Consider the following 27,190-nt stretch of genomic DNA (forward strand, 5'->3'; position numbering starts at 1 on the left):
CATTGTAAACATACCTATATAATTTGAAATAACAAATCACGTTTTCTAATTGCTGATTATAGACACGTAATTGCTAGTTTTTAAATGTCAAAAGATTACAAACTCCTGCCCTTTGTCTCACAATGGTTTTACCCACTGCAAATGATGCAGGTTACAGGTACAGTGGTAATCTGACAGTGGCTTACCTCCAGTAAATAGTTGTACGGGTGTAAAATCAAAGCAAGAATGGTCAAGGTAAAGATAAATGAAATATATGTTTTATATCATTGCACATGAATGAAATCAATTACAAGGCAAACATATTACAAAATGAACGTTTTAAATCTTACCTACTCTACCATGGTTATTGTAAATCAGAGGGAGACAGAGCAAGGAGAATGAGTAGAGCTGAGGAGAAGCCCTCACAAGAGGAAGAATCCACAGAATAATGCTTCACAATTCCCTTACCAAACGATTATCTGTAGGACAACCAAACAAATCACATCTTGACCCTTACTTATCAACATATGACTAGCAATGCGACAGTATTTCTAGCATATATCGGCCTTTTAAGTAACACAAAGAGGTGAGATCCACTCAAGAAGCAACTCCAGATTTTAGCATATGAGAGGTGGGGGGCAGGGTGACCCCCATCCTTACATAGTTCAAACAAAGAATATGTTAGAAATGTCTTTACTTCTACCACTCAATACGATCCAACACATTTACACTTCTACCAGTCAATACAATAAAAACACATTTATAATCCTCACCAGTCTTCATTTTCGTTGCAAATGACAAGTCACTAGTCTTTATGCTAGCTAGCAATTTGATTTTAATTTATTTAGTAACCTATTGTTATTATTCTTGTTAAATCATTGTTAATGTTATTAGAAAGAAATTGGCCCCAAGTCTTAATATAGATACATTTTTATAACAGCTAAAGTAGTTAGGGCCACAAACTGTGACATGCATTTACTCATACCATGACCTGGGTTGTCCACACACATCACTCAGACAATCATCATAGTGCCCAATCACCACCAGCAAAGCACTTCAATCGGTGCTCAAATCTCCCAACACCCTCTAATTACTATTCCTAAAACAAATGTATTTTCCTTCATCGGCTAACTCCCATTAGTTGCCAACCTGTTGCAGGTGTGTCTGATTAATCAATTCCACACTTTGAAGTCATCACAAACATGTAAGTTTAAAAGGTGACAGGGTCCCTTTCTACACACTGAATTGACCTTCTTCTAACACAGAACTCCAGGAAGAGCTGCTGTCACATATTTACTTCGCTTGGTGAGAGTTTTTGACTAGGTTTAAAAATAACATTAAGTATTTTGATTGTGTCTAGGTGTTGTAGTAGTAAGGAGTTTAATGGCATTGTAATGTTTTGAAATTCTTTTCTTCCAGATCTGTGAACTCTTGAGAATAGGTGCAGCCACATCTCGTCCATAGCCGACATGATCCAAATGGTACTAAATGCTGGATTTAATTTGTGTGCTTAAAACTGTATCTGAAATGGCCATGGCTGACATTTCCATGTTTCTCTCTCTCAGCTGGGCTTCGCCATCATCGCTGGACTGCTCTTCAGCTCTGGTGCACCTTTTAGATTTTGCTAACACAACCATAATACTGAATGGTTACTTAAGTATTTAGAACATTTCAAGTAGAGTCTTAAGTGACTAGTCATGCACAAAGCATTCAGTAATTGAATGCTTTTGTTAGTTACCCCCTGATAAGGGTAAACTAGCTGGAATTGGGATTTTTATTATCAGATACCGTACCTCATATCATGATTTGTCACATGACTAAAGTCTCTTCCTCTTGACAGACATCGATGCACAGATTACTGGGAATCCAGGTAAGACTACCACACTGAATGTATTTTAGATAATTATGCATTTAAATGATTTGTTGGGTTAATTCAGTCTTTTTCTCTGCTCAGTAAATCCCTGCTACTACCCTACTCACATTCGTAAGTACTTTTTTGTTTTCATCGATAATGTGAAAATGCATAAAGTGCAGGGAAACATTTCTCATGTGCTTTTCGGTTTGTGACTGGTTCAGAGTGCTGGACAGACTGGTTTGACAGGGACGACCCCACTGGGACCGGAGACTTTGAGACCCTGGTGGATCTACGCTCTGAGAACCTTGGAAAGATCTGTCCCAGTCCTGTACAGATTGAGGTCACCACCATCAGTGGAGTGAGTCACACTGCAACAGGGAACGTGTTTGCAGCGTAAGTACAACCTGGATTGGTTAGCTGATTTACAAACAATGTACCAGTTTTCGGGTTATTTTTACACATACCAGATTAGTAATCCTAACATGGTGAAACCCCCCGCCTATGAGATCGAGTCAATTTTATGGATGATTCTTTAATGTAACGGAAGGGAAGATGGTAGCCAATCGTTATAAGGTATGCATTTTATGGTTCTTTCAGGGTTGACACGACCACAGGTTTCATCTGTAAAAACAAGGACCAGCCGCCCAAAACGCCCTGTCAGGACTACCGTGTTCGTTTCAGATGCTACCCACCATTTTGTGGAGACGGTAACCAGCTAGGCCTGTCCAAAAAAGCATTTGTAGCCTAACTGAGGTGAGGTGGTGTGAAGAGATTGTATTGCCTAAGGTCCATTTTGTTTTTCCAATGTTTCAACCGTTTAGTAGTGTGCTGGAGCAAGTGGTACGATCGCGACGACCCTAGTGGGACAGGGGACTGGGAGCTCCTCGGTGATCTGCAGAAAGAATATCCTGGATCCATCTGTGCTAATCCCTTTTACATAGAGAGCATTACCGTGGACACCAGCACCACTGCCATTGCAACTGGGCAGATTTTCTACATGTACGTACAATTTCTGTTTTCAATTTGGAATGCATCCTTCCTTGACAGTGAAGACACGCACTGGATTCTGGGTAAAGGGAGTCAGGTGGCTGAGCGGTTAGGGAACCGGGCCAGTAATCTGAAGGTTGCCAGTTCGATTCCCGGCCTGCCAAATGACGTGTCCTTGGGCAAGGCACTTCACCCTACTTGCCTCGGGAATGTCCCTGTACTTACTGTAAGTCGCTCTGCATAAGAGTGTCTGCTAAATGACTAAATGTAAAGGAAAAGTCTTGGGCCAGAAAGGTAGACCGTACTGGTGTCAAGGTTTCTTTTATTCCCGTTGGTGGTTTAAATGTCCATGCATCTCATTTGGTCTCTTTACCACTTCATGACTCTAGAAGAGACATTTCTTTGAATCTCATTTCAATGGCAGGTCTGTGGCGCGTACTGTACGCAAAAATAATGGGTGCAGATATTTTTTATTTGTTTTACTAATAGGTCTCTTGCCACTTGATACTTGATGGGGTGGTGTTAACTATTGTAATCCTTTTTTTCCAGCTACAATCCGACCCAGGGCTTTGTCTGTCGCAATGCAGACCAGAAAGGTGGTGGTTCCTGTCGTGATTACAAAGTGAGGTTTGGGTGCCCTTGTGATTGCTAATTCAAACTGAAAACGACTGGAAGAAATGTTTGGCTAAAAATGGAGATTGAGACTTCCTAGTACACAAAAACCATGTACAGTTTTCTAATCTGATCTACTAGAGCTCTGGTTTTAAATGTGTAATTGTAATTCTGGCTTCCATGGTTTCTGTAAGAATTATTTGTGGAATAAAAGTACTCATCTCAAATCCATACTGCCCTTTCCTTCTTTCCAGTGGTTGTTTTTATTATCGGGCCAAATCTTCAGGTGGGATGGAAGATGAGACCGAACTAGGGGTGGCACGGTACATGTATTCGTACCGAACCGTACGGGTGTCACGGTTTAGTGCATGCCATTACACGGTATAAAACGTGCAAATTAATGTAATGCGGAACTACTGTTAGATACTCGTGTTATTTAGGGACATGTAATCTGAACCTCTGATTGGTGCCGCCGTGAGTCAGAGATGGGCTAGCTAGCAGCACTGAGGGCGAGTGGTGGCGACCCACGAGAGGTAAAGGACCCGCCGGCCTTTAAGATTGCAAGTTTGGGAACACTTCGGTTTCCCATTCAGTTACAGTAGTACAGGCGAGTGTGGTGGATAAGACTATTGCCCTGTGTGTCGGCGTATGTGAGTGGAAATACATCAAACATGCTAACTCATCTGGCGTGTGCTAAATGACTAAAAATATCCGACGCCATCACTGGCCGAGACAAAAACATTTTCAGCTTCTCCCTAGTGCTTAACCAGCCATTAGATACACATACAAATATGGCCAAAAAAATTCCTGACGCAATCGGAATTTAGTATGTCATCTTCAATGCGCCGTATTCACTCATAGGAACCTGATTTGTATTGCTTTTCCCTCCGTTGTACCGAACCATGATGTATGAACCGAACCGTGACTTCAGTGTGTTCCACCCCTAGACTGAACTAACTGCTGCTGTCCCCTTTCTAGTAGGCCTATTTTTATAAACCTTTGTGAGCTGCTTAACAGTAAAAGAATACATTTAAATGGTTTACCTCACCCATGAGAATTCATTTTAGTGGAATGCCAGGAGAGTTGGGGGGGGGGGGGGGGGAGTTGAGAAGCTGTTTCTCTATCGTCAATGGGTGGGTGACTAACGCATAAAGTCTTAACTGGGTTTACAAAAGCTACAAAGATCAGGGGTCTCTTTATAAAAATGTTCATAGAATTCTTACTAAAAGTATAAGTAGGCCCCCCCAAAAAATTTGATTTATAAAACCGTGCGTACGCACACCTGTAAGCAATGTTCCCATTTATAAATCACAGATTACCCACAAGTGTGCGTATGTAGCCGGTGTGATTCTCCAAACAAGTGAGGTAGCAGGAAATCCCTCAAAATCACAGATAAAGCTGGGCTCATTCTCACTGCTCATCTAGTCTTTGTTGGAGTTCACAGAGAAAAGAACCTGTGTGTGTGGTGTGTTAGATCACTTGGTGTTGGCACACACTTATGGATTCTAGCACCCTCTACTGTCAGTATATTAAAAAAAGTGTATTACAATATTGTTTTTTGTTTCACAATGCTATATGTCATACTCCAATACAGTATGGGTCCCATACTATGGCTCTCCTACGGTTGCCACGGTGTGTGCCTGTGCCCCAATCAAGATGTCACTGTGTCAGGGTAGGAATCACTCACACACTGTGGTGATAAATGCCTTCATACACAGCAGGCTGGGTGCAGGGAATAAGTGAGATGAGATTGTCAGTTGGTGTTTGTTGTGAGAAATAAAAAGGTGCTGTTTGCCTCATCTGACTACTTTATTTTTCATATTCCACAAATGTAAGCAATCTTATCGTACAGATACGATACAATTAAGATTCAATGCAATCTTGTAAGACCCCAAAACAAAAAAATGCGATTTGAGATTTGAACATATAACACAGTGGAAATACATTCTAAATGATAAAAGAAAAGAGTATTAGTGATCTGCAGATTGGAGAGAGAATTTAACAAACACCTCAACATAGTGTCAACCAGTTGATGACCAGGGTACCAGAAAAGTCTCTCTGAGGCATGAAGGTAGTTTTTAAACAAGTTTGTATATTTTTTATAAAAGTTTAAATTGTATTTAACCTTGAAGGTTAAGGGTCACTTTGTTAGACGTAAGGCCAGTCATGGGTAACTGCAGACCTGACTGAACTACTGCTCCAAAGTCTTTTCTTTTTTTTTCTTGGGAGTTTTTCCTTGTCTTCCTTGAGGGTTTAGATTGGTTTAAGTGCAATTCTAGGCTATAGGCTATAGGCTATACAAGTACATTTGATTTCATATCCTTGACATTGCATGTAAAAACAAAAAAACAAAACTTAACCAGCTTCAACCCAGGCCAAAACAAGCTTCAACCCAGGCCACAGGCCACATAGTCCTGGAATTAGAGAGTCCTGGAGTGCAGCTGATTTTGAATGGGTGAATAAATACTGTCTCTTAAATAAACACCAGTTCTACATATTTTGCATATTGTATGAACTGGCTCAAAGTTTCACAAGTAACCATACCTAGACAGGTAAAGCTGTGAGTAACCATAGACAGAAAATCAGATATGATTTAAAAAGCAACTAGTAATCAAAACACAACTATCGTTCTACTTGGTGCGGTCACAAATGACAACAAATGACAATTCTCAGTTTATGTAGCCAAATCACATTTAATTATCCCCATAGTTGATTTGGTTGCAGTTTTATAAGGAGCCATATAATCATAGGTCATATATTTTATAAGGTGTAGGAATGTAGAGCTTACCCTGGCAGTGATTGTACCCTGGTACCCTGTATGCCATGGTGACGTATCTATCATTACTGTAAATCAAAAGGAAAGTATTGTGGTCTGTAGGCCACATATAAAACGATATATGATCTAATAACATCCCATGATCCTAAGATTGCTAGTAAATATGTCATCTTTATCATCCAAGTTGATGCAGGATTGAGTCTCCTGTGAGGTTTCATGTTCCTCCTGCAAGATGAATCATTACTTTCTAAATTCATAGAAAGAGACGTTTCTCTGTAGTTAACCTGAACATACCATGATATAAGAACAAATAGACTTAATTTGATAGAAACAAGCAATGTTTACTGAAATCCAGGGCTATTGGGTTGGTAAATGAAGTGCTGTTTCATATCTCAGGTTCCTACAACAGCCGCAGTAGCGTAGAACCACACACCACCTTGTTCAGGCTGTACTGTACTGAGACTGACTGTGCTGCTCCCAGTCTACCCTGGTTGTATGTGTTCCAGGGCATCTGTGTTTTAAAATAGGGTGTGTCTAAACAACAAAATGGACAATCTCCATGACACAGTGGACTAGTATGGATAGACTGCAAGTTAGTAATTTTAACCCACACCAGAGTTGCTTTGATCTACTAGGCCCACTATGATGTCATAAGAATAACCATAGAAATCAGAATGGATTGGAATGGAATTCTGACACAAGACACATACAAGTTACTAATCAGTCAGATGCGTTTGAACACTTGATGAACATGTTTTTGGAGATGGTGAAATGATCAGGACTTGAAAATGATTCTCAGCAAGATACTACCCAAGTTTGGGTGCAACCGTATACACCCTTTAGTGTGGAGTGCCGGAGTGGCCTTAACAGCAGTTGGGGCTGTTTATATCTATCAGTGGTACTGCAGACCCACACCTGAGGAAGGTATGAAGATAACTGTGTTAAAATTTTTATTTTTTCTCTCTAGTAAACTAATGATATACAGCTCACATGACTTGGGAAACATTCAATTTATAACCCTAACAAATCCACAACAGGAAAGTATTTATTTTCTTGAAGGTATAGGTTATTAGACAACATATTTCTGTGTCAATTGTACACCTAGTGTTCATGTGACTTTCCAAGATGTCTATATAGTCTCAATTAAAACTAAAAGTCAACTATGACTTTGAGCCCACTGTATATTGGTTTACTTCATTACTAACACTGTGTTTGTTCTTTAATACTCCTCAAGAGGATCTTCCCATTACTTCTGATTATCAGGACGTCTCAACAGCTGAAACACCTCAAGTAAAGTTACATTTTTGCTTTCACACAATTCCCTACTTTGAAAATGAAATGTAGAAACTTGAATGGCAGTGTTAGGTCATAACTTTCCATGTTCTATGTGTCCTGGCAGGCTATTAACGAGGAGAATGGCAAGCTCATGCTTTTTGTGTACAGCCCACTGTACTGTGGCCCTGTCACCATCTACAGGGTGAGAATCCAGTCCCTTTATCTAATCATCTGATAACAGATGTAGATTTTTCTCTGAAGGCTTGACATGAACAGAATCTGTGTTTTCTGTGTTATAGGGGGTCAGTGAGACAAGCGGACAGCTGCTTCCATGGAGATACAGTCCTTTATACTGTGGGCCAGTGGTTCTGTTCTCTGTAAGCAACACTATTTGCATGTTTCAATTCAATTAACACATTTATAAAAATCAAGGATTGAACTCAGCATTTGGCTTTTTCTGAATGAAATGTTGTATCCATTCCCTTTTTGTTTACTGTTATAGGGGGTCAGTGAGACAAGCGGACAGCTGCTTCCATGGAGATACAGTCCTTTATACTGTGGGCCAGTGGTTCTTTTCTCTGTAAGCAACACTGCATGTTTCAATACAATTAACACATTTACAGAAATGAAGGATTGAACTCTCGGCATGTGGCTTTTTCTGAATGAAATGTTGTATCCATTCCCTTTTTGTTTACTGTTATAGGGGGTCAGTGAGACAAGCGGACAGCTGCTTCCATGGAGATACAGTCCTTTATACTGTGGACCAGTGGTTCTGTTCTCTGTAAGCAACATTATTTGCATGTTTCAATTCAATTAACACATTTATAGAAATCAAGGATTGAACTCAGCATTTGGCTTTTTCTGAATGAAATGTTGTATCCATTCCCTTTTTGTTTACTGTTATAGGGGGTCAGTGAGACAAGCGGACAGCTGCTTCCATGGAGATACAGTCCTTTATACTCTGGGCCAGTGGTTCTGTTCTCTGTAAGCAACACTGCATGTTTCAATACAATTAACACATTTACAGAAATGAAGGATTGCACTTTTAACTCTCAGCATGTGGCTTTTCTGAATGATGTATCCATTTCCTCCCAATCCCCGATGTTGTTGTGTGTCCAGGAAGCCAGTGAGGATGAGCAGCAGCTGTTGCCATGGAGACCCTTGTACTGTGGGCCTGTGGTCCTGTTCCAGGTCACTATTATCTTCTATATATCTCAACACAACCACTCAAAAGCTGTCTGATAGAAAAGAAAGTACAGAAAGTAGATTTTGAGAGTACACTCATTTGATCAGAGCCTTTTCAGCTAAATCATGTCTGATACTGATTTTAAAAGAGTGACTTGTTAACTTGAGTGATCGATGTCTGCAGGGCCTTCCAGAGTCTGGTCCACTGGTGCTGGGAGACGACTGTAACCAGTTTACATTTCAGTTCTCTTTCAGGACCCACTTTGAGGTCAGTGTGAATGGGATCTCATCACTATGGCTACTAAAATGACAGTATGATAGGGATGAATGTTGTCAACAGTTTATTAAGAAGGAGAGGTTGATAGACTCATTGAAGAACATCCCTAACGTAAATGCATGCAGACATGTGACCTGACTCAGCTGTGTTTGGACTGTGTAGCAATTCTTGGTGAAGACTCATCATATATGGATGACCCGAGGCCCAACCACTCAACTGTGGTGGAGTGATCTGGTTGAGAGGACCAGAGTGGATCACCAGGTAATGTGTTTGCTTGTTATTAACGTTATACTCTCTCATAGCAACCCATAGAACATTTCTTTTCAAAAAAGTTGTCAAGAAAGTAAAACTTAATGTTCAACTTTTTCATTGGTGAAGGGTGCTCCAGTTTACAAATCTGTCACCAAGTACATCACAGGAGTTAAGGTAAGTTATTCCTTCATGTATTACATTTATATATGCATGAATACTATAAATACATGTTATTGTATAATTATGACAAGATAATCCTTATTAAAGTGTTATTTTCTTCTTGACTGTAGCTGGTAGGAGCTGCTGTAGAGAAATACATGTCTTCCAGCTGCCAGCAAAACACCCACTTCACCCAGTTTGATGGCTTTCTGGTGAGTTGCTGTTAAACTTGAACAATACTTTCTGTTCGATCCCTGAACAAGTCTGTTTCTAAATGAGTGTTCTTGTATTCAAAACAGGAGCAGAGAGTGACATGGGAACATTCAGGGGTTTATGTGGATCCCTGTGGCCAAGTGTTTCCTTCCAGCCAGACCAACACTCAGAGCTTCTACTCCCATCTTCCCGGACAAACCCACGGCCATGGTAACAGCAACGACTCCCAGCATGCCTCTGGACCAGGCCATGCCAGCGGGTCTGGACACAGACACAACCATGCCCACGGCCACCAGCACTCCAAGGGAGCCAGCAGTGGCCCCAGGAACACCCCCAGACCAGGCCATGCTCCTGGCCCCAGACATCACCACAGCCACAGTCAAGCTGGGCGGGCTAGCAGCCACAACCATGGCCCTCCTTCCCCCCCAGAGTTTTCCTTCCAGCCCCAGGTACAATCAGATCCTTCCCTCTCTGACTGTAGAATCCTAAGTCCTTTATCTTGATAAAGATTTGAGACATCCGACAGTATGTTGATATGGTTGAGGGGATTAGACCTTCTGGAAGTTTGAAGGTGGGGGAGGACTACTTATCTTGTCCACTATTGTGCAGCAGGAGCCTGAGGAGGAGGAGAGGGTTCAGAAGGAGGAGTCTGGATATGAACACGCTGAGGGGGAGGAGTCACATCAGGCTCCGCCCCCTGTGAACAGAGATGCTTCCCGTCTCATGTTAGTGCAAATACACTCACACTTTATTGCACAATATGTTCATAATAGATTCAGATGCTATTTTGAAAGCACACCATGAACTGAGATGTTTGTTGTGGTGGTTACAGGACATATCTACAGGAGAAACAGGTCCAGGACTTGACCAATAAAATTGTGGGCCTTCGTGAGGCATTTCATGTGAGTTTATCGATCTAATGTATGTAAGCATGCAGGAACATACAGAAATCAATATACAGAAATCTAGATTTTCAACTTGAGATGACCTTGTGTTACAGTCACTCCTGACCCAGGACACCACAAAAAACTTCCTGCTAGTTGCAGGAAGGATGATTCTTTCAGGGCTGGTCCAGCTCAACCAGGCGGTAAGGACCAGGCATCTTAGAACAACAGAGACTTTGATGGCCCATTGATGAACGTAATGATTATATTGTTGTCTCTGATCTAGGATGTTAGTTCCATCAGCACATCGTTCAACCGCCTGGTGAGCTACACTGAAGATCCCGCCCACAGGGCTGGGATAGAGAGGGAGCTGGCCTCTGTCAACGTGAGTAATGATAACAAATTGAAATAATTGTGCATTTTACATATTGATTTATCATGTTCTAGTAAATGTCAGTAAGGTACATTCTGCTCAGATATTGTTGGGCATTGCTTTGAGCAGCCCATGTCAGCTTTGCCTGTGTTTGGTTCCTGCAGATCCATCACACCAACTTCCTGGATATTGTGTATGATTTCATCATCCTGGGAGTGATGAAAAACAATGCTGCCTTGCCTCCACAAAACGTAAGTTGTACTGAGAAAAGAGAAAAGCTTTGAAGACTTTAGAGTTTTAAGATGTTGAATAATTCATAGTAACTTTGCTAATGGCAAACTTCTGACCCCAAGAAGCAGGAACAGGGATTTCTTGATCACCTTTTCAAGGTGCTGGAGCCAATCCTAACTCCTCCAACTGGATGGCAGCCCTGTGCCAAAATGTTCCAGGAAGTCCTTCAGGTACACAAATGTATAACCTGTTTCATGGTCAAGCTGGTTTTGATTAATTTTATGTTCTGGATCTATGTGTCAAATAACATCTCATTGTGTTTCACTGATCTCAGGTCCAGCTAATGAAGTTGCTAGACAGCATCTTAGATCTGGACGAGTCGACCTTCAGCCAAGCTGACGTCCTATCAGCTGTGCTCTTCAGCCGGCTGGAGGGAATCATCCAGGAGCTGCTGGGAGATCTGGATGGCTGCTGACTTTCACAGCCAGACCTCCCCACTTAACATTTATTCACATCTAGAAGTCTGCTTCATTTAATAAACTGCAGACCCACGTCAATTTTTTGGCCATTTTGTGAAATAATTAGCACGTTAGCGTTAGCGTTGTCACAGACGGCTTCACATATACCCACATATCAGCACCTATAAACAACCTAAACCCTCGAGGAAGACAAGGAAAACCTTGGGAGGAGCAATTCAGTGAGAGATCCCCTCCTCCAGAGACAATCAAGTTCTGTTTTAATGTCAGCAGATTTAATATGGTGTTTGGGAACCGTTCAACTTTCACTGTCAGAGCAGCACAGTTTCACACAAAGAGCACCACTATTTTGGTAAGACTTGTCCATCTCCTTCTCCGTCCGTCCTTCCATCTAACTGGGCCGGACAGACTATCTGGCAGACCCAGACAAATGTAACACTAGCTTGTTTGCATCATAGAAAACAGTTTGTCATACAATTGTCATTGTAACATAACAATAATTTATACCATGGTCTGGGTGAATACTCGATTCTGGTTGGCTGCAGGGGTGTCCATTATCGGGTGATAACGGACACCTACTACGTAATTGCAGCAAAACTTTATTTTCACCGTTCTAAATTATTCCGCTGGCTACATAGTATATGAGCCTGTACAAAGTGTCTGAAATAAGTAACCATAACAACAGGGACGGAGTCAAAGCCTCCATTTACAATTTTGAAAGACTTTAACAAGCTAACTTGTATTTACAACAATGAGTGACTTCAATTTTTATTTTAACCTTTTCATTGTCCTGTTAAATTTGCCTGAAAACGCCTAAACAGCATACCCAAAGTAAATTGGAAGCTGTTTTTGAACCATTTGGAGTACATGCATGTAAATGATCTCTTTTGAAAGCTGACACTCTGAAGTTATGTCCCCTGTTGTCAGGACCCCTGTCAGTCCTACTAGTGTTGAGTAATAGAAGCTTGAACACAAGGAAAGTGAAAATTTCTATTTCCGCCTAGATTTTGTTTTGAAAACAGAGGCCTGAAGAGGCCTAGAGGTGGTAGGTATTAGCTGGAAGACTAAATTGGACCACAGGTTGAAGCCTTACCCAATTCAAATCAAAAGTCAAACATAATACCACAATATATTCATATTTGACACATGTTTTTATAAGAGTACATCCAGGCATTTTCTAAAAGGGCCTTTTGGAGACTCCAAAATGACCCTTTGTAACCAAGGTCAAATACTCAGGATAAAAGGTATTATTTTTCATAATTGTTATCTCTAATGGTACTTATAACTATCATATATAATAGTTAAATCCCTAATTAGTATTACTGAAACACAAAAATTGAAGCATGAACACATTGGAGTGCTTTATCTGATTCCCAGGATTGGCGCACAAAGAAAACTGATTCTGTCAACCATATTGCGCAATCGACTCTTATTTTGAAGGCTCCACAGACGCATACAAATGAGGTATTGGCATTTTCAGCTAGCTGTCAGCTACAAGGCTAACGAGCTAATTTCAGAGCCAGTCGAAGCCAGTTCGAGAAATTAGTTTAGAACGAGTGTGGGGGGGGGGCAGGACGCACAGACCTAGTTGGCTTTAGAGGGCTGTCAACGGGGCATGGAAGCTCCTATTGGGTCAAACAAGGTGTCAATCAAAAGGGGAGGGTTCAACGGACATTTTGATGCCTTCATATCGTAAATACTCCGTTGCTAACACGAGAGAACACTTTTATGTGAACAAGTTGTTTCTTCCGTCGGCTAAGTTGCACAATGAAACAAAGGATAATGGCTATTCATGAATGTAAAACATTGTATTTGGACGAATTACTTTACATGGTTAGATACTTTGAACCCTTGGGAATGTACGCAGATCAAGTTTTGATGTGTTGTTTGCATACCTGGACGACACAGAACCTTTGAGGGTAAGTAGAGACGTTTGGCTTTGTAAACAACACCAAAGTGGTGACTGGACAAAGACGTTGACTAAACTTGTTGTTGTGACTCGATCTTGAAATGGTTTACATATCTACAAGCACAAGAATCGTAGCTTTCCAATGATGTATAACATGTGTAGTAGTCTAAATTTTTTATTTATTAACATTTAGTGCGTAGTAACAGGGGGGGGGGTAGGGGGCAGTGTTTTCGAAAAACAGTTAACCTATTTGAAAAATTTTACTTTTCTGAATGTAGTGTGTCAGTGTCACGTAACCGCTCATCTCACATCCCATTCGCTATTCACCTCGCTGGTCAATCTACTGCAGACAGGCTGCGGTCAACACGACAGTAGCAGCAACTCTACACATGGCCGATTATTTTCTTCTTAAAAATCTTGATTTTATTTGGGGACAATGACATGGCTAGTCATGTTGTTAAACATACTGTCAACTTATAATTACTGTTTGGAGAAAATGTCAACTTTTATGCGGTCATCTCACATCCATTTGCTATTCAACTCTCCATGGGCTGCGTCCGTACTGTAGCCTAGTACTAGTATATGGCCGATACTTTGTTCGTGAAAATCTTGATATTGATTTTGGGACAGTGACATGGCTGGTTAGCTAGCAAATCTTATTGTCAAACATACTGTAAAATTATATTTACTGTTTGTCAACCGTACACAATGTTATTGCCTCTGAATCTTGCTAGCATAACGTTAGCTTTTGGGCTAATAGCTCAGCCAAGGGAAAGCAGGTGTTGGTATGAGCACGGACTATACAATATCAGAGTTGGCTAACGTTAAAAAACGTTAGATTTCTTTTGCAAAACGCCTGAAAACATAAATTCATGTTTGTAAAAAAAAATCGTTGGCAAGTGACCATGGTATAAGCGGGATAATGCCTTTTTTTTTTTTTTTTTTTTGTAATATTAGTATTTTTTTTTTTTTTATATTGTAATTTACGGAAACTTATATTTTATTTTATTGTATATTTAATTATATTCTAATCCCACTTAGTACTGCTAGTTTATGTACCCTTAGTATAGTTAGTCCACATATTTAAATTTTAGGTATATGTTTATTGTATGCACCTTCCTGCCAAAGCAAATTCCTTGTCTGTGCAAACTTCATGGCAAATAAATCCCATTCTGATTCTGATTTGAGGTGCGCGTCGGACGGTTCACGCCTCCGCATAGTCCGTTATCAGGTGATATTGGACACCTCGTCGGGCATTATCCCTTACGTATACAATATGAATTTGATTTACATTAAAACCCATCCTTCATTGCTGCCATGCCACTAACCCGTTTCTACACTAAAACGTTTCACCAGCACTGCATTTTGTTACAGCTATAAATTCATCCTATTCAGCATTATTTAAAGCCAAGTGTTGAATATAAGTAGGGGTCCATATCACACAGGAAGCGTTTCATCACAAAACATGACTCATCTCCTTTCCTCAGGACCATGTCGATGGTGGCCCGTGCTCTCTCTGCCCTCTGTGTCTCCACCTTGACTTCATCTCTCTCAGCATCGTTGATCACCCTCGCCTGCAGAAGTCCATCCAGCAGATAATCCAGGACAGCCTTGGACACTCGCCCCACATACTCCAGTCTTGCGCAACGCAGCTGCTCCTCTGCAGAGCCAGAAGGTCTGGACGTCTGGGAGCCGTAGCCAGAGCTCCTCAGAGACAGGACATCAGATCTACCACCTCCCCACTCTGCAGAGAAACACAGCAGGTCAGACCAGCTACTGGGCTGGTTAGATTCCTACCAAGGGACCACATCTACGGAACATTAAACTGACTGAAGGACAGACAGGTAAACCTAAAAACAAACAGACACAGGTAAGCAGGTAAAGTATCTAGACAGACAGACAGGCATCTTACTCTCAGGTCTCAGCAGTGATCCAGCCTCAGATATCAAACTAGAATCACAGTCTGTCTCAGCTCTGCTGTCTCCACTCACTGCACAACAACGCACAAATAACCAAACAAGGTCAAGTATGATGAAGTGTAACATCCCCAGAGAGGATCTACACAGTGGGTGAGCGCAGGTCTTCGGCCACGAAGTATCTTTTATGTGACTAAACACGTCTCTCTGAGAAATGAGTAGAGAGACAGAGGAGTTTCTAAAATAAGCAGTATATTCGTATATATGTATAAATGATATTGTGTAGCTTTATATAATATTATCTTATTGCTATAAACTAAACACTTCACAGTGTTATTACATTAACACTTCATAGGAAACAACACATACATTGACAGTGCACCAGTGTCGATTCACAAACTACTTCTCATTTGGGCACTATAAGGGCTACTGTATGCTTTATGTCAGTGGTCTTCAACCTGGTCTTCAGGACCCACTGCCCTGCATGTTTTAGATGTTTCAGTCTTCCAACACACCTGATTCAGATGATTCTGCAGAGACTGATAACCCCTTATTCATTTGAATCAGGTTTGTTGGTATAGGGAAACATCTAAAACATGAAGGCCAGTGGGCCCTGATGACCTGGGTTGAAGACCATTGCTTTCTGTACTAGGTTGTAGGACACATTGTTGCAGACATAGTCAAATACTTTCACAACCTCCTTGACTTCAGGTCTGGACGACATTGCACGCTGTCTCGTCATTTACAGACAAACATGTTGCATAGGCAGCAGAAATAACTTACTGATGAATGTTCTGTGGATATCTCTCTGCTTCATCACCTTATCCTCCCTCTGTTTCGCCCGCATTTCTTTTGATCTTCTCCACACTTCTTCCTGTGAATGCGGAGGCAGGGATGGGCGTGGCCTCTCTGAGCGTCATCTACGCGTCCATGATCCTGTCCTCCATGTTCCTGCCGCCCATCCTCATCAAGAACCTGGGCTGCAAGTGGACCATCGTGGTCTCCATGGGCTGCTACGTCGCCTACTCTTTTGGAAACCTCTACCCCAGCTGGTAACACAGACCACCTTCTCAGTACAACACATTCATTACTCTGTATCCTTTAAATAAACCAGAAATGAACACTCAGTGTCGGTGAATACAGCAAAGTGAATCAAGCGTACCACTAGTACAGTGGTTTAACTACTCCGACCTCTGCATAACCCCCCCCCTCCGCCCATCCCTGCTGCTCAAGGTACACCCTGATCCCCACCTCCTTCATCCTGGGTATGGGGGGCTCCTCCTTGTGGTCAGCTAAGTGCGTTTACCTTACCATCGCTGGCAACCTGCAGGCACCCAAGGACAACAAGAAGAGTGCTGATGTCATCAACCATTATTTTGGCATCTTCTTCCTCATCTTCCAGTCCTCAGCTGTCTGGGGGAACCTCATGTCCTCGTTTATCTTTGGGCAGGACACTAATATAGGTACACACATACACAATACATGTCAAACTGTATTGTGTGGCCACTGGTTGAAATCCTTGCTTGTCAAAGTGAAAGTCGTCAATTAGTTTTAGGGTGATACTCAATTTTAGGGTGTGTTTCTCATAACTACCATATCTCAACTGCAGAACTTTATGGTGTCTAACCTATGGTTCTTAGCAACAGCAATGACTCAATGACACAATGATTTAGGCTCAGACACACACACATATAATTGTGGAACTGCCCCATCCATTTAATATTTCTGGGTTTAATATTTCTGGGTAATGTAAATCAAGTGCACCACATGTCTGGTAACAGCACAGGAACTTGCAAGGTCAAAGAACATTGTGCGTGTGTTCTGCTGCAGCGGACATTCCTGAGGAGGACCTGCAGCTCTGCGGAGCCGGGACCTGCGAAGAGATCGTCTTTAACTCCACCTCCAACTCCACCAGGCCTGAGCAGAAGCTGATCTACACGCTGGTTGGCAGCTACATTGGTGTGGGCGTGCTGGCCATGATCATTGTGGCAGTGTTCCTGGACAACATCGACAGTGAGCAGACGAGGGAGTTCCGGGGGAACCGCAAGCCGTTCTGCAGCACGTTCCTGGCCACGTTCCGTCTGCTGAAGGACTGGAGGCTGGTCACTCTCATTCCCCCCACCATGTACAGCGGGTTTGAACAGAGCTTCCTGTCTGGGGAGTACACCAAGGTGAGGGGGGGGGGGGGGGGACGGACTCAACATTGTAAAGTGTCTGCCGTTCCATGTCTCTCCTCAGTAGAGTTCACTAATATGTAGGGATAGATTCCACACTGTTAAGTGGGTTGCTTTCCTTGTCTGTTCTCAGTAGATTACACCAAGGTGAGGGAGGGCGGGTGGGGTGTGACTCAGTACAGTAAAGTGTCTTGTGTTCCTAGAATTGACCTCCATGTTGTGCTCTTGTTACAGAACTATGTGACCTGCGCCCTAGGGATCCACTTTGTTGGCTTTGCCATGATTTGTTTTGGAGCTTCCAATTCTCTCTGCTCCTACGGCTTTGGCCGGCTGGCAGAATACACAGGCAGAGCCCCTCTCTTTTTCATAGGTAAGAGCCAGGAATGTATAAAGTAGGAAGATTTGACACGATATGTGACACGTATAGCATGTGACAGGGACATGAGACCCACTTCGGTGCGATTCCAGTTCCACTTTGACACCCTGCAACAATGGTTCTGGGAGAAAATCATGTGACATGTTTGTCTCTTATTTACTTTAGGCCAAGCTTCACTCTGCTTCATTCTGCTTCAGTGGAGTTCTATTAACTCCTCTCTCCTCTCCTCTCCTCCAGCTGCTGTCACCAACCTGTCCTGTATCCTGGCTCTGTTGTTCTGGAAGCCTCACCCAGACCAACTTCCTGTCTTCTTTGTGTTTCCTGCTCTCTGGGGCCTGGCAGACGCTGTGTGGCAGACTCAGACCAACGGTGAGAGGACTACTACATACTGTACCTTCACACAAATCTTTTACATGCAAAAGTCTCAAGCAGCTGGGAAGTTTTGTTCAGACATATCTGGCAACAACCTTTCTCACTAAAGTATTGCAGATTCTACATGTCAAATCTTTAGAACTTCAGGTCCAGAACTGAAAAGATAGTTCCAGGATATCAACATACCATTACAGTGTTTCAAATGTGTCTTTTACTTTTCTATGTGATTCTGGATGTAGAAGACAGTGGGTGGGTGAGGATACTGCAGTCGACAGCCTTTCTTTACAGTCAGTAGTTAGACCATGTCCAAGATTGAAGTTGTGTAGAAGACCTTTTGTAGACGTGAGGCCTTGTGCGGTTTGCATGGCCTAGAGGTCATTGACCTCAGTCATCTTGCCTGGTTAAATACATTTTCCATGTTTTCCCCAGCTCTATATGGGGTGCTGTTCCCCAGAGATAAGGAGGCTGCCTTTGCAAACTACCGCATTTGGGAGTCTCTGGGCTTTGTTATCGCCTTTGCCTACAGCAACTTCATTTGCCTGGACTTTAAGATCTATATCCTGCTGGCCGTGCTGGTGGTCCCCACGGTAACGTATCCCATCGTGGAGTACCATGAGTGGCATAACCCCACCCCTCCCATGGAGGAGGGGGCCTACGAACAACACTCAGGGAAGATGCCGGAAGCAGCAATGGATAAAAATGTCACTGCTCAGACCAGCTTGTAGACGGTTTCCCAAGACGGCATGTTTAATTTGTCTGTTTCTGATTTATATCAAATCAAATCAAAATGTATTTGTATAGCCCTTTTTACACGCAAGAAGGTCACAGAGGGTTTCATACACCCATAGAACTGCCCCTCAACCAACCTAAACCCTCAAGGAAGACAAGGAAAAACTCCCAGAAAAACTCACTGGAGGAGAAAAAATTTAAGAAACCTTGGGAGGAGCAATTCAGAGAGGGATCCCCTCCTCCAGAGACGGTTGGTGAAAGAGAGGAGCAGAACACAGGCTTAACATAGTCATACAGCAGGGAAGTGTCAATGGGTTTTGAAACACCAAAATCCATTGTTCAACTTGCCCGTCATGGAGACTGGTTTCCGGTTGGCGACCAGGTCCAGCGTTGGCAGACCGACGACCAGGCAGGTGCTGACAGCTCAAACCCCTCACACCACAGGGGATGTGTGGAGGGGGGACAGAGAGAAGAGAGCAGGGATTAGAGAATGCCAGGAGCAGCTAACAGTTACAGTCATATTAGAATGATATCCCCACCGGTCAAGGGTGGACTAGTGCAGCAATTTAGCAGAGCAAAAAAGGGTATTTGATGCAGTCCTAGACACTAAGACAACGCCAGCCCCCCTCGGTTGGAACATGACATCTGTTCCAGGGGAGAGAACTCTAAGATAAGTTATACTTATACGAATAAGGATGAGAATGCCCCGTCCCCCGTCGTCAGCTACTAGTAACTGAAACTATAACAGTAACAATATACAGTAACAGGTTTACTTTATTTGTAAAATTTAGATTGGGCAACATGAACATATAGAAGCTTTAATTGTAATTTAAAAGTTACATGTGATACATATACAGACAAACACACACTTCAGGTTTACATAGAAAGTACATACACACATACTTTAGCAGTCATAGGATGCTTAGCAATCATAGAATTGACTAAACAATAACGTTTTTAACCTAATTTAACCAGAATTAATTAATTTTGGGAACCACCAGATAGCCGGCATCTTGAGATCTAAGTGTCCTTACGGGGTGATGGGGTGCAAAGAGACCAGAGAGGTAAAGTGGTGCCAATCCATGCAGAGATTTGTAGGTTAGTAATATAACTTTGAAATCAGCTCTGGCTTGGATAGGGAGCCAGTGTAAAGAGACGAGAGTCGATGTTATGTGATCAAACTTTCTGGTTCTAGTCAATAGTCTAGCAGCAGCATTTTGCACCCGCTTTAAAAATTTTAAGTAGGTAATTGGGAAGCCAGAGAACAACACATTGCAGTAGTCCAGTCGGGATGTAACAAATGCATGTATTAGTTTTTCAGCATCATCCTTTGAGAGGAATTTTCGTATTTTGGCTATGTTACGTAGATGGAAAAATTCAGTTCTGGTAATTTGCTTAATATGGTACTCAAACTAAAGGTCTGGGTCCATTGTGACTCCTAGAATTTTTACCAGCTGGCTTTGAGAGACAGCATTGTATAAACAAACAATCAATTTTGTTGTTCTTGCACTTTTTGTATAGTATTTGTCTGCAGCTACTGAACCTGTCAATATCAAATTTTATTAAATGTGGATTATATGAATAAGGTGTTATATTTTACTATATTTTCTTAAAACATGTATTACAATTTACAATGGGGGGGGGGATATATGTAATTTTCTATCACTTGCCAATTATTCAAAGTGTACAAGATTGATAAAACATCAATAAAACATCGACATACGGAAAAACGGAACTGAATGTCAGCTTCTATATTTGTATCAAAAAATGTGTTACAAGTCGTTGTCAGTGGATACACATTCCCTTTGTACGGTCTAACTTAGTACAAAGAAATGCACATACAATAAAGCCTGCCTGTTTACAGTAATCCCCTGGTATAGAGCAAACTTTGTCCCTGCTCTACAGCAGGGCCAAAGTGTAGCCATTCACTCTTGCATCAGAGTGTGAAAGGAAATAAGTATCTCAGCAGTTCTGATCCCTGGGTGACGGACAACGGTTGATCAGGATCAGGAACGTCGAGGCTGAAGATGAAGGGCGGCTGTTTGAAGAACGTCCTGGTGATCTCCACTGGGTTCCTGCTGCTCTTCAGTGCTACAGGAAGTCTCCTCAACCTGCAGGTGTGTCTATCTCCTGATGTCAGCAGCAGGAGAGCCTGGCCACAGCAGGCTTTTTGTGGCCGATGAGGTCAAAGGTTGTGTTGACAGTAAACGTGCATGTGCGACGTGCGTACAGAACAAATGACTAAGTGACTGATAAAGGTGATTGATTAATGCTGTTTTACTCTGAAGAACTATGTCTGAAAGGCTCTTGTTCTGGCGAAATGTTCTGAAGGTGTTTTTTTATTTTCAGTTTTACGGTTCCAGAGCAGTCTGAACGCGGAGGACGGACTTGGCGTGGCATCAGCCAGCGTTCAGTTTGCCTCCATCATCCTGTCCTCCATGTTCCTCACTCCCCTGGTCATCCACTACCTGGGCTGCAAGTGGACCATTGTGGCCTGCATGGGCTGCAACGTCATGTACACTGTGGGGAACCTTTTCCCAGGATGGGAGTCAGGTGGCTGAGCGGTGAGGGAGTCGGACTAGTAATCCGAAGGTTGCCAGTTCGATTCCCGGTCATGCCAACTGACGTTGTGTCCTTGGGCAAGGCACTTCACCCTACTTGCCTCGGGGGAATGTCCCTGTACTTACTGTAAGTCGCTCTGGATAAGAGCGTCTGCTAAATGACTAAATGTAAATGTAATGTAAAACCTCACAGGGGCAAAGATGATTCATGATATGAATACATCACTAGCCTGTTCAAGTCCTTAGAGTTTGCGCTCAGGTCTGTGTGGGAACTGATTAAAGTTATGTCATTGTCACCAGAGGAACGTGAAACCCCATTATCAAGCAGGGGTATTTGACCATCTCTCTCTCCATCTCTCTCACTCTTTCTTTGTCAATTTCTTTGTCGATGTCTCTCTCCCTGCCCCCACCCACCCTCTCTGTGTCCCCATCAGGGAGACCCTGATCCCCTCCTCGGTGGTCCTGGGTGCTGGCCGTGCTCCTGGTGGCTGTGTTTCTGGACAACGTCAGCAGGGAGGACAACCCTGCAGCCACGAGGAGCAGGAGGCAACTGGAGGGGACGAGCAGCGAGGAGGACAAGGAGAAGGTGAGGAGCGAGAAGGAGGAGGAAGAGGTGAGGAACATCCAAAAGTCCTTCTGCAGCACCTTCCTGGCCATCTTCAGACAGCTGGGAGACCAGGGGCAGGTCCTCCTCATCCCAGTCACCTCCTACATCGGCCTGCACCTGGGCTTCCTCAACGGAGAGTATACCAAGGTGAGTGTGTTTATGCACGTGAAAGACTATAGAGATTATATGCTGGAATTCTCATGTCAGCCTGCAACAGCATGACTTGAACTGAGGTCAAAGTGTGGAATCTCCACATAACTTGTCCTACACATACTGAATGTTTAGCCCCATGTGTGTTTAGTTTCTCTCATGTATGTAACCTGTGCGTTGGGGATCCATTTTGTGGGCTACGTGCTGATCTGTTTTGGCACCACCAGCTCTTCTCCTACCTCTTTGGGCGCCTGTCTCAGTATACAGGCAGAGTGGCACTCTTTACTTTAGGTAGGATACCAGATACAGCACAGAGAGGAAGTGAGAAACAGAAAGAGAATGAGTAAAAGAGAGTGAGTTAGTGAGTAAGAGAGAAAGGACTTTAAATCCTGTAAAGAGACTTCGGGGCTCAACATTAACATTTTTTGGCACTGGGTTGAAACTTACTGGCCCCAAGACAATTTTTACTGGCCCCCCCTCCAAAAGTTGTAATTTATCATTGTTACTACAAAACCAAAGACTTATAAGTTGTGTTATTCTGTTAACATGTTTAACCATTTATTAAACACATCCTGGATATAAAAAGAACAAAAATGAAATCACATTTCTAGTGATAAAAATTTTAAAGGTAATAGTCAGCAAAACAATTGACTTTTAACCTCAAACATGACGTGCTCTCGAGTCTCTTCCCTGCTGATAGCCATCTCTGCACAACTCTGTCTGGCTGAAACTGAAACCTCTGGTCCCTCAATGCTAATATATAAAAGCTTCCATAGCATTTCATCAGTATGATACTAAGTATGCTACCCAAGTCGACACCAAACTTCTGCTACAGTTCAATAGCCCGGGGGAACGAGGCGAACGGCTGGCCCGTCATAATTACGTGATATGCCGTTGTTATAAGTCGTGCAATAACATGATGGGCATCTACATTTACATTCCTGACCAGCATGGTCAACGGCCTGGAAGATGGACTGTCAACCATCCGCTTAGCTGTCACGCAAACCAGGTGCTGTCTGCTAGCATGGCTGGTCAGGGATTGTTTTCGAAAATTGTCAGTGCCTGTGTAAAAAGATCCACTTTTGTCTGCTTTAGACGGGAACATACAACAGACGACACAGTGCATCTTCGTTCCATAAAAAAAGTTGCTTCCGTTTAAGCTTGTACTAGCTCTACTTTGCTGAGAGTCAAGTGGCTAAACGGTTAGGGAGTCGGACTCGTACTCTGAAGGTTGTTCGATTCCCCGCCGTGTCAAATGACGTAGTGTCCTTGGGCAAGGCACTTCACCCTACTTGCCTTGGGGGGAATGTCCCTGTACTTACTGTAAGTCGCTCTGGATAAGAGCGTCTGCTAAATGTAGTGTAAATCTTCACTTTATTGTCTCGCGCCAGTTGTTAAAAAATGTATCAAGATTAGAGAATTACAATTTGACAACCACTCGTCACTCACTACTCAACTCTTGATTTGCCAACTGTGCACCCCACAAGCTGCAAAGTTATTTATGCATTTAGCAGATAGCAAAACATATGAAGGATGTAAACTTTTACAACAGGATTTTTTTTTCAATCAATAATTTGCAGTGGCCCGATCGGGCCAGTGAGTTTCTAGTTTAACTGTCCCGACGTTACTTTTTACTGGCCCTGGGCCATCGTTATTGTTGAGCCCTGGACTTGTAAGATGTTTAGGCCATGTTGTGATTCTCTCTCCTCTCTCCTCTCCTCCAGCTGCTGTCACCAACCTGTCCTGTATCCTGGCTCTGTTGTTCTGGAAGCTTCACCCAGACCCGCTTCCTGTATTCTTTGTGTTTCCTGCTCTCTGGGGGCCTGGCAGACGCTGTGTGGCAGACTCAGACCAACGGTTAGAGGAACACAGGACTATCTTCACACACTCCAAACAGACTATACCCTCCATAGAGAACACACTACATCTAGAACTTTCACCTTGATGATCGGCACCTAAAAGTTGCGATGACACTAGGCCATAACCACTGTGCTCTCTGTCTCCAGTCCTCTATGGAGTTATCTTCCACGGCCACATGGAGACAGCGTTTGCTAACTACCGACTCTGGGAGGCAGTCGGGTACGTGATGGCCTTCTCCTCCAGCCGCTTCCTGTGTGTGGACGTGAAGCTGTACATCCTGCTGTCAGCCCTGCTGCTGTCTGTGAGCCTGTGTTTCACTGTGGAGTATGGGGAGTACAGTACATGACATGATAATGATAGATACGTCACCATGGCATACAGGGTACCAGGGTCCAATCACTGCCAGGCTAAGCTCTACATTCCTACACCTTATAAAATATATGACCTATGATTATATGGCTCCTTATAAAACTGCAACCAAATCAACTATGGGGACGATTAAATGTGATTTGGCTACATAAACTGAGAATTGTCCTCCACCTATTGTCAATTTTGACCGCATCAAGTAGAACGATAGTTATTTTTTGATTACTAGTTGCTTTTTAAATCGTATATGATTTTCTGTCTATGGTTACTCACAGCTTTACCTGTCTAGGTATGGTTACTTGTGAAACTTTGAGCCAGTTCATACAATATGCAAAATATGTAGAACTGGTGTTTATTTAAGAGACAGTATTTATTCACCCATTCAAAATGAGCTGCACTCCAGGACTCTCTAATTCCAGGACTATGTGGCCTGTGGCCTGGGTTGAAGCTTGCTGGTTAAGTTTAGTTTTTTCGTTTTTACATGCAATGTCAAGGATAGGAAATCAAATGTACTTGTATAGCCTATAGCCTATAGCATAGAACTGCACTTAAACCAATCTAAACCCTCAAGGAAGACAAGGAAAAACTCCCAAGAAAAATAAAAAATAAACCTTTGGAGCAGTAGTTCAGTGAGGTCTGCAGTTACCCATGACTGGCCTTACGTCTAACAAAGTGACCCTTAACCTTCAAGGTTAAATACAATTTAAACTTTTATAAAAATATACTAAATTGTTTAAAACTACCTTCATGCCTCAGAGAGACTTTTCTGGTACCCTGGTCATCAACTGGTGGACAATATGTTGAGGTGTTTGTTAGGAAACCATTTTACATTTTAGGCTACTGGATTCCCAGAGATTTTATGCCAAATTGCGGAAAGATTTGTATTGCCCACCTGCAGCTTCTGTGAGGAGTTCTCTCTTCTCTCCGACAGCAGACAGACACCGGAATCTTTCCCGTCATCTGCGTAGCTATGGAGACCCACAGCACCACTGATAATTCAGAGATCTACTGCACGCGAAACCATACTTTGATGGAATATTGATGCTACTTTGTTTGTGTATTGTGCAATTTTTTATCATCGAGCTAGGTTCAGGTTTTGTTATATTACACTTTGTCTTGTAAATTTTGTAGCCTACTACTATTATATTAATATCTAGGAGACATACTGCAGGTGTTTGCACAAAATGTTGTGCTACAAACTAGACCACAAATCTTATGTCGGCCTATCCCAACCATTTTGGATGATCTTTTTACAACTCAACATTTTAATCTTCTCGTTGACACCTGCCGTTATACAGGTTGTGGTCAATGTCAACTTCACTGTTCGTCTGAAAACACTCAGCAGAGCTACAACCAGAATACACAGCATCATCTCCACATACTGCAGGCAACTAAAAGCTAGAGCAAAAGCATGGTCATGATGAAGAAACGCAGGGAGCACTGGCGCGGAGGGGTGGGGGGGGGGGGGGGAGTGTCCGGCCCAGTTAGATGGAAGGACGGACGGAGAAGGAGATGGACAAGTCTTACCAAAATAGTGGTGCTCTTTGTGTGAAACTGTGCTGCTCTGACAGTGAAAGTTGAACGGTTCCCAAACACCATATTAAATCTGCTGACATTAAAACAGAACTTGATTGTCTCTGGAGGAGGGGATCTCTCACTGAATTGCTCCTCCCAAGGTTTTCCTTGTCTTCCTCGAGGGTTTAGGTTGTTTATAGGTGCTGATATGTGGGTATATGTGAAGCCCTCTGTGACAACGCTTGTAAAAAGGACTATACCAATTCAATTTGAGGACTTAAATCTCTAAAGATCTTCCTCCATGTTGCATAGCATATGCCTCGTGCTAATTATTTCACAAAATGGCCAAAAAATTGATGTGGGTCTGTAGTTTATTAAATGAAGCAGACTTCTAGATGTGAATAAATGTTAAGTAGGGAGGTCTGGCTGTGAAAGTCAGCAGCCATCCAGATCTCCCAGCAGCTCCTGGATGATTCCCTCCAGACGGCTGAAGAGCACAGCTGATAGGACGTCAGCTTGGCTGAAGGTGGACTCGTCCAGATCTAAGATGCTGTCTAGCAACTTCATTAGCTGGACCTGAGATCAGTGAGACACAATGAGACATTATTCGACACATAGATCCAGACCATAAAATTAATCAAAACCAGCTTGACCATGAGACAGGTTATACATTTGTGTACCTGAAGGACTTCCTGGAACATTTTGGCACAGGGCTGCCATCCAGTTGGAGGAGTTAGGATTGGCTCCAGCACCTTGAAAAGGTGATAAAGAAATCCCTGTTCCTGCTTCTTGGGGTCAGAAGTTTGCCATTAGCAAAGAGTTATTCAACATCTTAAAACTCTAAAGTCTGCAAAGCTTTTCTCTTTTCTCAGTACAACTTACGTTTTGTGGAGGCAAGGCAGCATTGTTTTTCATCACTCCCAGGATGAGGAAATCATACACAATATCCAGGAAGTTGGTGTGATGGATCTGCAGGAACCAAACACAGGCAAAGCTGACATGGGCTGCTCAAAGCAATGCCCAACAATGTCTGAACAGAATGTACCTTATTGACATTTAATTAAACATGATAAATCTATATGTAAAAGTCAGTTATTTTTATCAATGTCATCACTTACATT

At 42.6% G+C, this 27,190-nt stretch overlaps 2 protein-coding genes and 1 pseudogene across 2 annotated transcripts; all 3 read left to right on the forward strand.

Annotated features, from left to right (window-relative positions):
• Window positions 1-1,231: 1,231 nt before the first annotated feature.
• On the forward strand, window positions 1,232-3,664 carry LOC136947965 (uncharacterized). The gene is made up of 9 exons (XM_067242206.1): window positions 1,232-1,284; window positions 1,399-1,460; window positions 1,545-1,584; window positions 1,820-1,849; window positions 1,934-1,963; window positions 2,056-2,227; window positions 2,432-2,541; window positions 2,656-2,833; window positions 3,371-3,664. Exons 2-9 carry the CDS (start codon window positions 1,449-1,451, stop codon window positions 3,471-3,473), a joined length of 675 nt encoding a protein of 224 aa, XP_067098307.1. The 5' UTR covers window positions 1,232-1,284; window positions 1,399-1,448; the 3' UTR covers window positions 3,474-3,664.
• Window positions 3,665-16,148: 12,484 nt separating this feature from the next.
• Window positions 16,149-19,006, forward strand: LOC136947678 (protein unc-93 homolog A-like). Its single transcript, XM_067241807.1, has 6 exons — window positions 16,149-16,411; window positions 16,593-16,822; window positions 17,190-17,530; window positions 17,768-17,903; window positions 18,147-18,278; window positions 18,711-19,006. The coding sequence occupies exons 1-6, from the start codon at window positions 16,149-16,151 to the stop codon at window positions 19,004-19,006; spliced, it is 1,398 nt and encodes a 465-aa protein (XP_067097908.1).
• A 2,031-nt stretch (window positions 19,007-21,037) lies between these two features.
• Window positions 21,038-24,534, forward strand: LOC136947680 (protein unc-93 homolog A-like; annotated as a pseudogene).
• The last annotated feature ends 2,656 nt before the right edge of the window (window positions 24,535-27,190 follow it).

Source organism: Osmerus mordax, chromosome 8 (assembly GCF_038355195.1).
Source record: "Osmerus mordax isolate fOsmMor3 chromosome 8, fOsmMor3.pri, whole genome shotgun sequence".
In the NCBI taxonomy this organism is placed as follows: Eukaryota; Metazoa; Chordata; class Actinopteri; order Osmeriformes; family Osmeridae; genus Osmerus; species Osmerus mordax.

What these genes read in the sequence shown, in the direction of transcription:
- LOC136947678 (XM_067241807.1), top strand. Translation starts at nt 16,149, where the DNA reads ATGTTCTGTGGATATCTCTCTGCTTCATCACCTTATCCTCCCTCTGTT. An exon ending in TGTCTGGGGAGTACACCAAG is followed by an intron (nt 17,531 to 17,767) that starts GTGAGGGGGGGG and finishes CTCTTGTTACAG; the next exon opens with AACTATGTGACCTGCGCCCT. An exon ending in AGCCCCTCTCTTTTTCATAG is followed by an intron (nt 17,904 to 18,146) that starts GTAAGAGCCAGG and finishes CCTCTCCTCCAG; the next exon opens with CTGCTGTCACCAACCTGTCC.
- LOC136947965 (XM_067242206.1), top strand. An exon ending in CTACTACCCTACTCACATTC is followed by an intron (nt 1,964 to 2,055) that starts GTAAGTACTTTT and finishes TGACTGGTTCAG; the next exon opens with AGTGCTGGACAGACTGGTTT. An exon ending in ACTGGGCAGATTTTCTACAT is followed by an intron (nt 2,834 to 3,370) that starts GTACGTACAATT and finishes CTTTTTTTCCAG; the next exon opens with CTACAATCCGACCCAGGGCT.